Source organism: Synchiropus splendidus, chromosome 2 (assembly GCF_027744825.2).
Source record: "Synchiropus splendidus isolate RoL2022-P1 chromosome 2, RoL_Sspl_1.0, whole genome shotgun sequence".
Classification (NCBI taxonomy): Eukaryota; Metazoa; Chordata; class Actinopteri; order Syngnathiformes; family Callionymidae; genus Synchiropus; species Synchiropus splendidus.
The window spans coordinates 36806323-36823367 of NC_071335.1; the positions used below are offsets into that span (position 1 = coordinate 36806323).

General features: G+C 43.1%; 1 protein-coding gene across 1 annotated transcript in view; it reads right to left on the reverse strand.

Moving 5' to 3' along the window:
• The window catches only part of pax5 (paired box 5), a 36301-nt gene that overhangs the window by 8923 nt on the left and 10333 nt on the right, over positions 1-17045 (reverse strand). Inside the window, exons 3-6 of the mRNA XM_053855941.1 lie at positions 16429-16626; positions 15498-15562; positions 12636-12761; positions 6235-6335 (exon numbers count right to left, since the gene is read on the reverse strand). Of these exons, the coding sequence (XP_053711916.1) occupies positions 6235-6335; positions 12636-12761; positions 15498-15562; positions 16429-16626 (490 nt within the window). The remainder of the gene's footprint in view (positions 1-6234; positions 6336-12635; positions 12762-15497; positions 15563-16428; positions 16627-17045) is intronic.

The window sequence follows — 17045 nt, forward strand, 5'->3', positions numbered from 1 at the left end:
TCAAAGGCCAAAAGTATGGACACCCATCCGTATTCTTTGCCTATTATTAAATCCATATTTTGTAAGGCAGTCCGCTCTCAGGTGGAGTTAAAAACATTTTATTTTGGACGGTTGATTCACAATTGCAACCCCTCATGAGTGTGTGACACTCAGGTCGGGTGTGCGTGCGTCTGTGTGCACACACTAATGAAAGCAGTCCGAATTTCCTTTAGGTGATGAGGTGAGAGTTTTGCACTGACCCCTTTAATACCTCTGCAACTGTGTGTGAGAAGCTGTACATGCAGCCGTGTGTTTGTGCTCACTGACCTCTTAAACACCCCTGTGCTCGTCCACGCAAAGCACAACCACTGGACTGTGACCTGCCAAATAAGAGCTTACCTTGTACACTACACTTCCAACACACACACACACACACAGACCCACACCTCTCCTTGGTCTTCAGGCACATTTTAAACCCACTTTTCTCTCCTAACGACTCCTCTTGTCTCCCCTGTGGCCCGTCACACCTGTATTTTTCACCCACTCCCACGCAAAATAAAACACCCCCTCACTCGCTGTTTCCTGGCTAATCTCCATCTTATTAGGTAGTGTCTAATGTGCCCGATGGAGATGGGGGCCAGGCAGCCGCAGAGGTATTGAAGAAGGGGTCTGTCGTGGTAATTGGCCATGATGAAGTTTGGCCATTGGGGTGACAGGCCCGCTAAGGAAGATGGATCATTCCCATTCGCACCCGTAAATGTTGTCACTTCCACTGCTCATACAGCCATACCAGTCCTTATCGAAGGGTGGGGACACAGCTGCGGAGCCAGGGGTGTTTGGGGGTTGGTTGTGGGTGGAGTCGAAGCGGGTGGATGGATGAATGGATGAGTTTGGACTTGATTTAATACTAGCGTGGTGATAGAAAGTACATTTTAAATTTAAAAATAATGATCAGAATATAGTGCATCTTTTAAATATTAATGCATCTTGTTGTCTTCTTAGGGCCATCAGGACTTTTTCTAAAGGAACTGGTCAGTGCTCTAAATGACCTGAAGCTGGGCCTAAACTGTTTGTAAAACAGCTCAGTTATCACATAACAAAAGGTAACTGATCGATGCTTGAACTCCAACCCAGCTCCCCACAAGTGATGAAGCCATCTGCATTGTAGGTGAAGCTTTTTCTTCAACTATTACCTGGTCCGGTTGCCATATTCAAACCATTTGTTATGCAATAAAAATATTTTTTCTCTTCGAGAGACGCATGTTCAACAATTGTCAGCCGACATATTCTTGTGCCATTAAGCTTGTCGTTCTTCTCAGCCAGAGAGGAAACCAGCTTCCTCCACATAGTAAGTGCTTCCAAAATTCTGACAGACACAAAGCTATCATCAAATCCTGTGCTGTCGCTCAGTTTTGTCTTCAGTTAGAACCCAAAACACAGAGGAACACAACAGAACGGTAAGAGACTATAACTTGTAACTTCAAAGGTCATGACATTTTCAGTATTATTCAAAGTATTTTCAAATTGCTTGCATAGAAAGAGAGACAATAAACAGGACAACGTGGGCAAAAATAAACAATCCTGAAGTCAGAGCGCATCTTTTTTTTCAATCTCTGTGGCAGCAGCAAAAATCTGCCTGGGCCACTTACAGAGAGCAGGTTGATCTAACCAGTCTGATATGGGGAAGTAATGGTTTGGTCCAAATCTCACATCACTAACAGATGAGCCCTAATCGGTTCACTGACACACATGCAACTGGGCCGTGTTCGCGCGCTGCATTTGCATAATAGTATTTCCCGTTCTCTCAATTTCCCAAATGGACCCCAATTTCTCCATCCCCGTCTCCCTCGCCACACATTCCTGAGCCGTTCTGATGGGAAAAGGCTTGAATATAAACAGATAGAATTCCTCCAGAGGCCGACACTCTGACACTGAGTCCGGGGCTGGAATCATTTGCACTCACAATAACATGGCCGCGATGTGCTGACTACTAAAAAAGTTAATATACGTAAAATATGGACATGCTTTTAAAACTGATTTAAATTATTTCAACTGTTAATAGAACACATGTTGAAATAGCAATAGGCAGTAGGGATCATGATCCCTGTTTGGACACATTACATTGCATGCACAGTTTAGAGGTTTCCATGGAGAGCGGAACAACAGTTTGTGTCAAAATTCACTAAGACTGCATGTGCAATCTAAGGCAAGAGAAATGTGTCAGCAACACACCAGCATAAATCGGTCCTGGTTTGCTGCAGGGCCAACACATCCTCATTTCTAAGGCACCACATATTGGTTGTCAAGTGGGTTTTCAGCGTTTCTCATGGAAGTCCACTTGAGTCCATTCAACAATTTCATCAGTATGTGATGCCGTAGGAGTGAGAGCACGGTGGCAGGGCATGTACGGAGAGACAGAGGTGCATGGAGCCACCTCACACAGCACAGGACCATGGACAGAGCCTAGACAATATTATTTACTCCAGAATCCAGTGTAATTTGACAAGGCAGGATTTTTTTCAAGACGTGTGGTCACCAAAATCGCATTATTAAGTGAAGATCAGCCTGTCATTCGTCCACTTACAATTGTCACTGGCACAAATGTCCACACTGTCAACAAACATGCTGACGCAGAGACAATTCAAGAGCTTTATTACACACACCAGTGGCTAGAAGTTCAGCACTCTAATGGGACCTGTCTCTGTGCTAGTCCTTCTGTGAACCCAAGACTCTATTTCACAGAAGCAAAAGCATGATATTTCAGATTGCAACTGGTAAACATCTGCATTTTTTCTGACGTGAAAACAGTAAATTATGTGTAAACGCCTTAAATTCTAGCAAAAGCAGGACACAGGTATTCTTGTGTCAATTTTTAATAGTATGCAAACATGTGCAAACCATTTATTGAAGAAAAGAGATTATCTTTGTGTATAATAAAAGCACTTGAAGATGTTTCGCGGGTATCAGAATACCTGAAGTTCATTGAAAATGAACCCCTGGTTTTGCTGTAAAAGCAGATAAGAATAATGCCTCACTTAAATATCACATCATTTCCCTAAATGTTTAAAAGCCCATCCAAGTCCTTTATTGTGTCGCACAAAGAATGAGGAAATGGTATCCTCTCGCCGCTGGACAGGCGGGTGAGTGGGGGTCCCATCAGTAGCTTGATTTATCACCTGAGTAATAGGAAGTGATTGAAGGGGAATTCAAATGAACTGTCCCTGACAGACACACGCACACACACAAATTAATACAGTGGAATAATGGGCCACATGTGAGGAAGGGACGAGGAGAAGACATTAATAAAGGATTTGAGACAAGCGGGAGGACGCAGGCAGTACTGCTGTAGATGATGAAAGATGTGAAGAATATGAGCAATTTATTGTCTATCTTTGAGTGAAAAATGACAGAAGCAATAATGACTGAGGTTCATGTTCCACTGTTTAACATGTCACAGATAATGAAGCCTGTAAATGAACCGCCTTAATGACCACAAATTAGAATATTTTACCGGAGTACATGGAGCACCTTAAAGCAAGCAATTCTTCCCCTGGTGCTGCAGAGTGACTCCTGTGACAACGTTTCTTACTAAAGTTTAGACCAGTCAGTCATCTACTTTGATCAAAAGCTACTCAAACACAGTGATAGTAGAGGAAACTGTGGGCAACATCTTGGTGGTTATGTCTTAATTTACAAGGTGAACTATATTCTACTGCCGTTCAGTGGTGCTTTGTATTATCAGGCTCTTTTTTATTGTTTTGGATATGCAATCCAACACATGCTCTTTTGGCTCACACTGCCTTTCTGCTGAAACAGCCCAGGAAAACTGAACCATTCACCCTTTGTTTCTGCTTCTGTCTCAGATATCCTTACTTCTGTATTCAATAAAGAAATTGAGAATTATTCAGGTGCCCAAAGATGTCAATCTCAGCCCTTTACTCTGCAGCAGCAGCAGCAGCAGCAGGTCCAGGACCATGAAACGCTTTTTATGACTGTCAGTCACAACACAGCATGACCCTCCTTGACCATAACCTCACCGTTGCCGGCTCACACAAACAGCCACACACAATCGCACCTCATACCAAAGAGGCAGAGCAGTCGCTGTCAGAGTGTCAGTGGTAAGGGTGTGACTGTCAATCATTCCCTCTGGGAAATTTAGTTGAGGAAAAAGGGGGGGCTGCTAACGAGACAAGATGATAGAAAGGACAGAGGTGGACAGATAGCGACGCGGGGTTGTGTGCGTGCGTGTGTGTTTTAGTGCGCCAGCACAAGAGCCTGAACCCCTTTGTAATCACAATGCAACCCCTAAAGCCAGTTTGACCCCCAGGGCGATCTGGAGTTTAATACTCCTTTTTGCGCCCCAAACCCAGTGGCTTGACCGAGCTCACAGGGGACACTGACCTATGAATCACGGGTATTAAAGGCTTGAGCCGTAGTCTATAGAGCCAGCATAGCCAATCCCTGTCGACCTCTCGCCCTGGACCACTCCATTCTCCATGTCGGTCAGGAGGGATAGAATGGTCTAAAAAGGCAAACTCTGCCCTAGAGGTCTAAGGCTGTAGCCTCTCTGCACCACGACTTCACCACTGTTTGTTTGTCCTCTGGCCCTTGACATTGACTAAATACATGGAACCAAAGCAGACAAATCATTAAAGGTAACAGGAACTACTGTCGACACTATTCTACTTCCTCAGTGTTGACCTGAAGGGCAAGTCAGACGCCTGGCGAGGGAATACTAATGCTCGAGTTTCACCCAAATTTGCCGTCCCTTAATGTGACAGGTAAACCACTTAAGGGAGTCAATTGGGCCATTTAAAGGAGCTCTTTCATCGTGCACTTGCAGCTACAGCTACAATTTGTCAGACTTTGTAAAATGCTGCAATGCTAACAGACATGTGCCACTCAAGTGGAGCCTGGACTGACTTCTCCTGACAGTTAGTAGTAGTAGCGGATGTGTAGAATATCGTTGTACAGCTGAAGCACATCTGAAATCTTGGGTCATTTTTAAAAGACTTGTTAATATTGATGCTGCAATTCTTATTCTTATTCTTATTCTTATTCTTATTCTTATTCTTATTCTTATTCTTATTCTTATTCTTATTCTTATTCTTATTCTTATTCTTATTCTTATTCTTATTCTTATTCTTATTCTTATTCTTATTCTTATTCTTATTCTTATTCTTATTCTTATTCTTATTCTTTGAAAGCATTGATCTACTCAAATTTCTAACTCAAAAATAGTCAGTATTGTGTTTTTTTCCCCAAATTTCATTAATAATCCTCTAAGACCTTTAGAACAGTGTTTCTTATCGTGAGTTTACTTCCATTTAACACACACAGCATCACTATGCAGACAGCTCTGTCACTGTCCCTGAGCAGCAGGAAGTGAGGTCATAATAAGAGCTGGGTCAATATGCCCATTAACCCCTGCAGTGACTTTGATTATAGGAACATCAATAGGCCAAGCCTGACTGAATCGAGGTTTTACTCGATCTAGACTGATGGAATGGAGCTCACAAGACGATTCTGACATCTCGTCTGGATTTTCAAGGGCATAACCAACATGATGTGACTCGTAGGGTCACTGGTCATTGCTGATAAAGTCATGGAGGCGTGGTGTGGGTCACCACCAGTCAATCACTCAACTGACATTTTTCCAACAGTCATTCACACATACAATCATCTGAGGCAGGTGCTAGCCGAAGTTCTCACCACTACCACTGACTTTCTCACAACTCAAACACAGTAAGAATTCATCCTTGTGGTCCAGGTTTCTTGGTTATGCTTCGAGTGACACTAGGATTCTCTATTACACATTTCCATTGAAATTTTCAACGACTTTTCCAAAAAGAAATTATTATTCATTATTGTTATCAATAAAGAACATCATATGCAACAAATGAATACTTGTATCCACTAAAATCTGCACCAAACAAAATCTCATCACATCAATTCACAACAGCACTGTAACCAATCTCAAGGCCATGAGATGCAAAGAGAATGCTTGATAAAATTACCGTTCATAAATAACTACTTGGGCTACATGGCTACCGTACCATTTAAAATGATGTAATTTTACAGTAGTGGTTGTCTAAGGTATCATTTGTCTCTAACTTCCACAATGCTGCATATTTTTGCGGGGAGATGCCCAGGGTCTGCAGTCTGCCAGGCCCTTACCTTGCCAGGGCTCACATAGAAGTCAGAGCTGGATTGGACTGGACATGATGGCTGTCTGTCAAACAGGTGACCCAATACCTCGATCTGCTGCTGCGAGAACAGCTCCCCTCTCATCTGCTTCCTGAGGAAGTCCCGCCCACTGTGGCTGTGCCCGTTGGCTAGTGGCGACTCCTGCATACCTACACATGAAATAGAAATAAGAAGATAGTCATGAGTACAGGTGTTTTCTGGTCACACAGCCGATGAACAGCCCCATTCCCATTAACAAACGTAAACATCGAACCCTCACTTGAGCGTGTGAAAAGATACAAGCACGTATTTTTCTCTCGCGTTCTGGGTACCTCTGGAAGAGGCACAAAAATATATATTGCAGCGGTATCAGCGCTAAGAGTGTGAGCGCTTGTATCCTACAGATATTGCAAAGCTGAGGGACCAAATGAGACGATTATGGGAACCCAGAAGAGGAGCGCCCTCAAATGAATAGAAAAAGAGGAGCCAGTGAGACAGATAAGGGAAAGGGCAAGGAGGGTGCACATTCTGCTACATATACCCTGCTATGAAGTAGATTCCTGGCTCCTGAGAAGCAGCGTTCAAGTCATGTGTGCCTCGCTGCCTTTGTATTTTCGATGAGCTGCTGTTAAGTAGATAAGATGATATAATATTGTTTGATGGTCAGCAAAAAAAAATTGATGAGGTGGCGTTTTTTTTTTTTTGTTGTTTTTCCTGAGCAAACTGTAATGACACTGAAGACCATGGTGAGTTCAGGTAGTAGAATCAATCAGCCTTAGGACCTGTATGAAGATGCGGATAGATTATCTTCACCCACAACAGGTTCTTCCGGGCAACGCTAGATGCCACATTCTGTCTTCAAATTCCATCAACACAGCATCGTGGAACCTATCTCGTCCAACTGCAAAACCCCCTCACCATACCTTCTCAGTACACAAAACCTCTTTTAACCAGCTCTTACTCCGACAAACACCGCTTGATCTTAATCTCTGCTTCTCTCTATATAGTGTCGCACAAACACACAGAAGCCTGGCTTCAGTGTGAGTAGATGCTCCAAGTCTCTGGTGGCAGACCCAATCGTGGGGGAGATAAAGCAGGTATGATGCTTTAGCCTGGTAACCCACGGCGACCCATTTAATCTCACCAGCCAGTCCTCATGATGGAATTCAATTGATCAATCATGTAGCTGTGATGGCACCATTTCAGCTAGCTTATTGCTTTCTGCTTTCTTTCTGTCGCACAAATACACACAGACAAATACACACTCGGAGACTGACCCCCTGACTGTAACTTCAGGACCACAACAGAAAAATCAGCCACAGACAGAGACCTTGAAAAACAGATGTGACCAGTGGTCTGACTTTTATGCATGGTAATCAATATGGTCCAGTTGTGTATTTGAACGTGTGTGTCGACGTGGATCAAGTTGTGGGCGGGTCATTTGATATCCAGCTGGTCTCATTGTATGGATGGGTAAAGAAAGTCATTGCTGTGACGGGTTAAATCCTATTCACTGCTGGATACACACACACACGCACGCACGCACACTAGCACACAAACACACACAGCTGCCCCAATCTCCGTGAGTCAGTCTCAGAAGGGAAGCGCTTCTCTTCCCTCTTTTTCAGAGGAGAACAAAACAAACAATGAGCCCTCATTGTTCCTCTCCCTTCCGCCTCTCTTTTTCCAAGCCTTGCCCTTGCTCGTCATCACCATTGCACTTACATGGTCTTGCCATTTATGAGACTGAATTTTGAGAGATTGTTAGGTGCTCTGATGAACATTCCCTTCATCAAACAGCGAAATGAAATGGTAGCACAGGGTTATGTTTTGTTTTTGGTAAATATGGCCCCATTTATTCATCGAAAAATCTTGCTTTTCATTAGAACAGTGTTGCTGTGGTCTTGTCAACACATTCTAACTCCTATTTTGAGGTGCTTTTTGTGTAATGCTAGGGTAGTCCATCTGGCCACATTGACTTTGGACACTGTATATGTAGGTTGCTGACCGTCAAGGTAGTTGTTTTGGTGTAGTTGGCCTTGAGCTCATAAACCAGACTAACTAAGAAGTTTGGGACAATTTCAGTGTGATATCATATCAAGCATCCAAACCACGATCAAAGGCTTCTGGCTACAGGAATGATTCGGGCTGCAGAGTGAATGGTCGACAGTTCCCTCCTCCATTCCTCTTCACTTCTCTTCCTCATCACTTGTTCAACCCAGGGTTCTTTATCTGGTTAGATGCAGAATGTCACAGTGGAAGCACAGGGGGGTTAAAGGTCAACTTACAAGGTTTGACCCACCAACTAAAATTTATTTCAATTTTGTCAAAGTTATTTTAGTCGCCCACATAATGTTTCAATCTACATGTTGTTATGTGGAGTTGGAAAGTACAACAGTCCGTGTATATATGTGTATGTACAGACACACACCTCTACATATGCTAATAGGTCAAGAGACAAAAGTCCCCTTTTGGCCCCACAAGTCAAGTTCTTCCATTCAGCCCAATTCATCGACATTCTGCAGCCAGTCACCCCCTCACTTCCCCTTGCTTTGGCTGGGGTCACAGGTCACCACAGGGCTTAACATCGCACAGATCCATACATATGAACTTACATCCATCATGATGCATTCCCAGGCCCCTCACTATAACCAGCACTACAAAATACCTGCCACTATTTTTCACCCCTAACACACTGCAAAGATACCCTCAAGTCTGTTAACAGCCAGAACCTCCTTTGTGACCTTTAGATTAAATTAGATTAGCTGGCCTTTATGTTGCATGCATTGAATACCTAGTCAACTGGAAAAGTCAAATATAAACACAGAAACAAACAAATATTTATGTCCAGTAATTTGTGGTACAACCAAAAATCTGTTGTATTGGGTAACAAGGAAGTTGTTATTGAAGCAGAACTAGGGTCTGTTTGTGTGGAGCTTGTATGATCTACCTGCCATTGAGAAGCCTCCCTTCAGCTCACCAATCCCACGCTGGTCCAGAACATACAGAGGTCAGTAGTGACTGCAGGTGATATTCCGGTCATTTCTTTCAATATGTGCTCATTTGCCTAGAGCCAAACAAGCCGCAAGTCTTCAACATCGGATCAAGAGCCTTCCAAATCTGGTTGCTGTGTGTCGCTATTTTAGAATATGAAACTAAAGTACTCCCACTTACTGTCAATAATGTTTTAGATATGTTTATTTTCCCAAATGGGAGTAAAACTGAGCACACTCTAGTAGCATTTTACAGCAAACTAACTGCCTAAATGTTTTCCAGAAACATATTTAATGGGAAAAAAATCAAAGTATATACCCAAGTTTCTCCTAGCTAAATCTTATTGTTTGTAATGGTGAGTGTTTGTATGCTCAATCCCGTAGATATGTCTCTAAGAGTGTGTTGAGACAAGCATATGGATGTACGAGGACAGGCTTTTTTCCGGCATTGGTGTTTGTGTCTGTCCATATCAGCGCATGCTGTTCCTCATGTCGCCCCTCGCTGTGTGTGTGTGTCATTATCCAGCGGGGGATGCTCTAATGGAAGCTGTGATTAGCAATGCTGTTAATTAGACCACAGAGCCAGCCATGCAGACCTGGGCTACGTAGACACCACGGATAAAGCCAAGCAAGAAACACAAAGCTCAATTACACTGTGAACGCTTCAGTGAAACGTGAAGTGATACGCTGTTTTGGAGTTGGAATGAAACACCAAGTTGGAACGCGGAAGCACAACTGAGGACACAAGTGGTGCGGGTGGCACAGCACTGTTTATAAGTTACAACAAGAAAATACAGCCAATTACGTGACTGAGGTCACGTTTGGCTCGAATGCTTCTTATTTTACATCCTACTCTATATAATGTGAGTGAAGCCATAATGAACTTTCTGTTACTGCAGACATTTTGACATGGGTTGCCAGAACATGACAAGTGTAACTAATAGGATTAATGATGATGGCTGTGTTTGGCTGCCAGTGATGTCACTGGACTTTTACAGAAGAAACAATTAAACGTCCTATAATGCAGCACTTTCAAAGGTCAACTTCAGCTGGAATTAATAATTCACAACTCATTCTGTCAGTCTGACATTATGTCTGAAACAAACTTCAAAACGAAGGGGTCGTTTTTGTCGCTTCTCTCTTCCAACAAGTTGTTCTTTTAGTCATGATGAGTGCAGCATTTCAACATGGGTATGCTTTGTTATTCATATAAATGACTCGGTTGACTCGTGTCTTTTAATGGTTTCCAATCCAGCCATCCATTTCTGCTGCATACTGGAGTTTGGTTGGCAGTGGTCTAAAGACCTCTTCCTAGAGAGAACATCTTAGAGATGTAAAATCTCTCTGACTAGATGCCTGTAGTAGCCTCAACTGGCTTCTCAGCTTAGAGCCTCAATTGGAGGAATGACTAATGCTGTCGATAGATTCAAATTTTTAATCTGAGTGAAGATGATCTGACTCATGATTAATAGTAAATTGATCATTAACCAACTTGTATCTGTTTGAAATGTAACTGAAAGGACGAGTTTATCAACACAAAGAGTGGCCATGAATGCTTTCAATGCTGTGCTTGCAGCATGTTGCTGAGCCTCTTCAGTGTCTGTTCAGTGTCTGAGGATATTCTGAAGAATGTTCTTGACAGTATCTGTGCTGTTGGGTTGTTGGACTAAACAAATGTTTGCACAAGGAAATGTTGGCCACTGAGTTGATAACATCTTCCTTTAAGTTACATTTAGAATAGATACAAAATGTGTGATAAATTTGCCATTATTGCAAGTAATACTATTTTAGTGCCATTCATTGAGTTTAAAAATTTGAATGTACCGACAGCATTAAAGAAAATCCATTTGTGCCAGTTTTCATCTAGACTCAAAACTGGTGATCACAAATGAGAGTAGGAACATGGATTCCTTTTGGCTCAGCTCCATCTGGGTCATAGCCGCATATGCACAGCTGAAGACCTGTGCCAATCTGCCTGTTCAAGACCCTTGACTCCCTTCAACTAAGGAATTATCTCCCTTCCAACCTGACTGGACAATTTCCCACTAAAAACCTTGGCCCTACATTGACTCAAAACCAACAGTGGGCAAACTGCTACACAAAGGGCTGCAGATCAGTTGGAACAAACATTGAGGGCCAACTTGCCCACCCCTGCTCTAAACTGTGCCTGAAGAATTCCAAGCCACTCCAGAGACAAAATACAGATGTGAACATTGCATTGTAACTCCTAAGGCGTCATATATGGACTGTTCTGATGTGGACGTGTGGTCCTAGACTGAGGCTGAACTCTTCTGCATTGCATGTTGACACAATGAATAGAAGCATGTTTCATTTCCTGCTGCGTGAAGAAGAAACAAAGGCTCATGATGGAAGCCTCGTGACTCATTGAAACACCAGCGTTAACAACTAACATCAACATGTACGCATGTATCCTTGGAAGTGAGAATGCATTGTCCAGGGGACAGTTGAAGCCAGTTCAAAGGTAATGTTTTACCAACATGCAGGCGCCAAAAACAACAGTGAAGCTTTATTACAAACAAATATGGAAAGTGGAACACACATGGACACACACACACCACCTGCGCACCAGTAGGTCTGAAGTCTTTCTGCTCTGCTGATGGTTAAGTGGACTGTATCCGAGCACATCAGGATGCTCACAGTGCACCTGGGAATTATTCAGCTTTCTTCTGGAATATTTTGGAAATTTATCAGCAATGGGAAAAGAGGCCTGATGAGCGCATGCATGTGTGTGTTCCCAAGAATGTTTAGGTGTGTGAAAGACAGAGGGAGAGGATGCAAGAGAGTCCCCTGTGACATTTTGTCACCCCCCACTCGCTCAGACATCTGGTCCTGTCTCATTTACCGTAGGAGACTGTCTGTGTGATGGCTTTTTAATGCTGCTGACACCTCCACGTCCATGCACACACACCAAGCAGGCAGTGGTGGACACACTCACACGTGTGAGCATACGGTACACACAGATATGGAACAACACATTCAATTCTCGCTGGTGGGAACCCACATGTTGCTCACGCACATGCACACCTCTAATATCATGCACACCGCATTGATCCACTTTGACAGCATGCGTGATCGATAGTGTATGCATAAACTTCCTCTCAGGTAGCTCTCCAGTGAAAAACCCAGAATGAAGATGTTTGGTTTTACATAAACATCTGTTTGTTCTGCTGTATTTTTTTTTTACCACTGATCCATGTTGAAAGTGAAATTCAAACCTGCTTTTTTATCCACCAAACCTATCAAGAAACTGGTTTAGTGTCTGGGTTAGTAGAAAGGAAATCATCTCCGTCCTTCTTTTATAGAAACTTCTTCTCCCGCTGCTTGTTTGTTCTTAATTGTGCTTCTTCATGAGTGCTGGTCTTTAAGGACACAATTAATCCAGTTCAAAGAGAAGATCTGGGACCCACATTGTTAATTCTCGATGATCAGGAACCAAAAAAGGTTGCAGGTTCTCACCTTCGTCTCGTTTCCGTTTCCCGACATCGGCTGCTGAACTGATTCCCAGAATGCCACTGATGGAGTACGACGATCCTGCAGAGTCACTGGTCACTGCTGAGACTTGAGTGGCAGCCACTGATGTTGCTGTGCACAGATCATGTGACAAATTAGTACCAATGAAGATATCAATGTAATTTGTAATTTGAACTTCTTCACCATTTATTTTCTATTTCGTTTCAGAAAGCAGGCAAAGAGCATACGTACATATATATATATTAATGTGTATATATATATATACACATTAATGGCACATATGAATTATGTGCAACCATTAGAGCATATTTGTTTCCTAACAATGAGAACATTTTACCCAAATTTGTCATATTAATGGTTGCACATAATTCATAATGTGAGTGTCTGAAGTGTCTGTATCCACAACTGCCATCCAAAAACGTATTTGAAAACAGCTATTTCTTTTTGGCTGCACGTTATTCCAAAGCACTTTCCTAGTTGGTGCGATCCCCACTGACCATGGCAATAAAGTTGATTCTGGTTCGGATTCTCTTATCTTCACAAGATCACCGTCTTGAAAAAAAAACTACTGCACGGGAACAGGTGGCACACGCTTTTGATTAAAAGTATCTTTAGTTAACATTTTTCCATTAAAAACTATTTCCTCTTAGCAAACATCTCCTACAGGAAATGGGTTTGCATCATTTAGTCATTCTTTTTCAAGGGCTCTGTGGAGCTTTTGGGTTTAACTCATGTGCCCGGTGAAGGTACATGCAAACACAAGGTGAACATTTAAATTCACACAGATATTTAGAGTAAATTTAAACAGTGTGTTTCCTTCACAGTATCATGTCTTTACTTTCTATTTACATAATTTGCGTCCTGAAAATTGACTTTTCTGCCACCCTTCTTTTTGGTGGGTCTACAAATATATTTCCATCTTTACTTACTGCATTTCACCTGTTTACCTCAACAATACCCTTTATTTAATTGTTAATCTTACAAATGGGAATATTCCAAATGTAACTTTCAGACAGGAAATCCTCATGACGGTCCCTCGCCACTGATAAACTGCCCCTCTCTGTTAAATAGAATCTAAAGCCTTTTTTGTAGACTACTGTTCTGTATAAATCATTCATTGAAAACAAGAAACGTGCTCTGTTACAGTGAAACAAAAGTGATGTGACTCCTCCGGCTCATCAGATCCAACTTCATATTTCTTTTCTTTTCGCCTCTCACAAGCCTTTTGCTTGATTCACTTAATCTCTGCTAACTTGACTAGGCGGACGAAAGTGAAGCGAGAAAAAGGCACAAAGGGCGGGAGTCTGTCAGTGTTTCACTCCACCGTGTCTTTGGCTTTAATCTTCCCCTGGAGGAGACAAGTTCCTCGCTGGTCGACACAGCGACACACTTGTCACTGCTCAGTGGTATGCACACACACACACACACACACCAAAACATATAGTCACTTCTTCGTCCCTTATCTCTGTGTGTAGGCGGACGTGGGGCTGAGTGACAGTATGGTATCCCAGGAGGGACAGAAAGGTGGGGTGACAGACATCCTAATCCTTTCTCCCTGCAGACCCCCAAACACAGACCAAGAAGGGGGGTAAAAACAACAAGCAAAGGATCAAGGTCCCATCCTACCGTCACTCCTTCCTTCAGCAACGACAAGGAGAGTATAATGAATGCATATCCCTTCTATTCCCATCACTTGATTTAGCACTTCAATTATCTGATTCTCCTTTCTCTTTCTTTTCACTTTTATCTCAACCGTAATGCTTTTTTTCCGTCTTCTGCAAATCCAAATGTTCAATTTTCCGCCTGAGAGTGGGAGCCATTTATCTGGATAATCAGTGAGTCTGACTGCATCACCCTGCGCGTGTTTGTGGCGGTGCGCTAAACGCGTGTGTAATAGACAAGTCGGGGAGCGGGGCGTGTGAAATTAATTTAGATTAATAGACAATGCGCGATTATGGAGATAAGAGAAAACACCTAAACATAATCCACTGTAGTGTGAAAAGAAAAGAAGCATTTTAATTCACTATCTCGAGCCAAAAATAAACATGTTGATGGAATTTGAACATAATCATTTTTTCTTTATGCAGGACCTCCGTGACCAGAGTAAAAGAAGGAACAATATTATTCTTTGGTCTTATATTACAATGCTGCATGGAGGATCCATTCCAACACATTTGGGAGAATTATCATGTGCTATTTTTCGGTCACTATTCATTTCAAGTGTGATTGTGGAAACAAAATTTCCCTCAGGATGAATAAAGTTTTTCTGATTCTGATTTATTGTGGAAATTCTGGCAGATTTTACTTTTTTTTCCTGCCAGGAACAGCTCAACAGCTGCGGCTTAGAAAAGGGAAGACACTTCTTCAAGCAATTTTCCTTCTGGGTGCACCACCTTGACCCATCTCCAGTCACAACTATCCTCTTCATCTCAACACTGATCGTATCCATGAACCTCCTGGGTTGTCTTCTTCTTCTCCACATGTCAAAACAATCTCCAACTACTCGACACGAGCAGTCCCTTCAAGCTGCATTTTTTAATTCAGAGAACAGTGCAATTATTTGTCAAAATGCTGCCCTTCAGCTCCTTATATGTGTCAAAACTAAAGCGCCTGAAAAGATCTCTGATGACTAAGTTTGAGCTCCACTTTTAACACTGCACTATCACAGAGAACCCTACATGCAAGCAGAGGCGTGAAGATGATTTTTCCTTCCAACTTCACATGGTCTGTGTAAAATGGTGGATCCAGTTTTCGGTTCCATCTATCCATGGGCTTATAGAGATCTAAATTGTTTTGTAAAAATTTGCTTGGGCAGTCAGGACTGGGATTTGGTGGGAAGACACCTACCTAAGTTGTGAGCCGACACTGAGCCTGTTTGGCCCGGCTGCTGCTGGACTTTAGTCCGAATGATCCTGCCGGAGAAGAGGAGACAGATTAGTGTGTGCGTGCATGCATACGTGTGCGTGTGCAGAAAATAGATTGTGAGTTGCAAAGAGAACATGACCGTCGTGGGAGCAAGTGTGTGTGGGTGTGTGAAGTGGCTGTGGCAGGCTAACATGGCAGAGGGGCCTCACACTTCCTGCTTGGCTGCCCATGCAAGTCTTCTCTTCCTCTTTCCTTTCTTTTATTTTCCTCCCCTCTTCCCTTCCCATCCTGCCCTCTCCCTTCCTCTCCTGCAATTCTCTTCACCTTCCTTTAAAGCTCATTTCTTCCCCTTCTCTCATACACCTTCTCCCCCTTTGTCTGCCCATTTCTCTGCCTGCTCCTCTCTTTCTCTCTGACTCGGTGCTCAGGGGAAAGGCTTGTCATTGTACCATCGTGTTGAACCACTGAGCTGCAGCCACTTCATGCATATGGAGACCAGGGCCTCTTTGCTATTCTCCATCGCCACACACACCTGCACACACGCACAGACCACGGCATAAAACTGCCGTGCTCCTCCGACAGTCACCTGTTGCGATAGATGAACTCACACACACAGGGTTCCCATCTTTGTGAGGACCTCTCGTTGACATATCCCTGCCCCCAGCCTCTCACCCTAAACGTAACCATCCAAAACAAGTGGCTAACCTTTACCAGGACTCTAAAGCAAACTTACACCCAATTATAATGACCCACTTAGTTTGAAGCCCTCATCCTCAAATTGAGGCTTAACCTTGTGGGGTCCAGCGATAGGACCCCACAAATGCCTAAAGGCCCCACAAGGGGCGGTTTTCCCAAAAAGTGGACCTCACTAGGCGAGATAAGCTTAAACACACACAGACACCAACCATCGTACCTGTTGATGGAGCTGACACTCGGAACACTGTCGTTGTCACACACTCTCTCTGCCAGGAGTCGGTCCCTGATCTCCCAGGCAAACATGGTGGGATTTTGGCGTTTGTAATCGGCAATCTTGTCGACCACTTTGGGTGTAGCAACCTTTGGTTTGGATCCCCCGATGACGCCGGGTCGGATACTGCCTGTTTCATAGTACCTGGGAATGAAAGGGGTATCTTAAGATGTTTCACCTGTTTCTGTGACCTCAACCTCCACTCATACCAGACCACTGTAGACCTACTTAGATGACTGTAGTCTAGAATAGAAATAGAAAGCAGAAGAATAGAAAGCAGAAGATTATGAGCACCTCCTTAACATTGGGTTTTGGGAGTGGGGGTCCTACTATAGAAACTAGTACATGAAGCACACCAACCTGAAGCAGTGCACACCTGATGTTCTGCGGAAACATGCTTTGGGACGTTTGTATTTGCATCTTTTATTTGGCTTTTCTTGATGGGATGTGATTTAAGAGATGCATGTCAAAGTGCAATGACAAGAACATTGACATAGAGAGGCTCGAAAGGCAGTGTTAACTAGTGATGTCAACATATCACATGGCATCAGGGAGGCTTAACT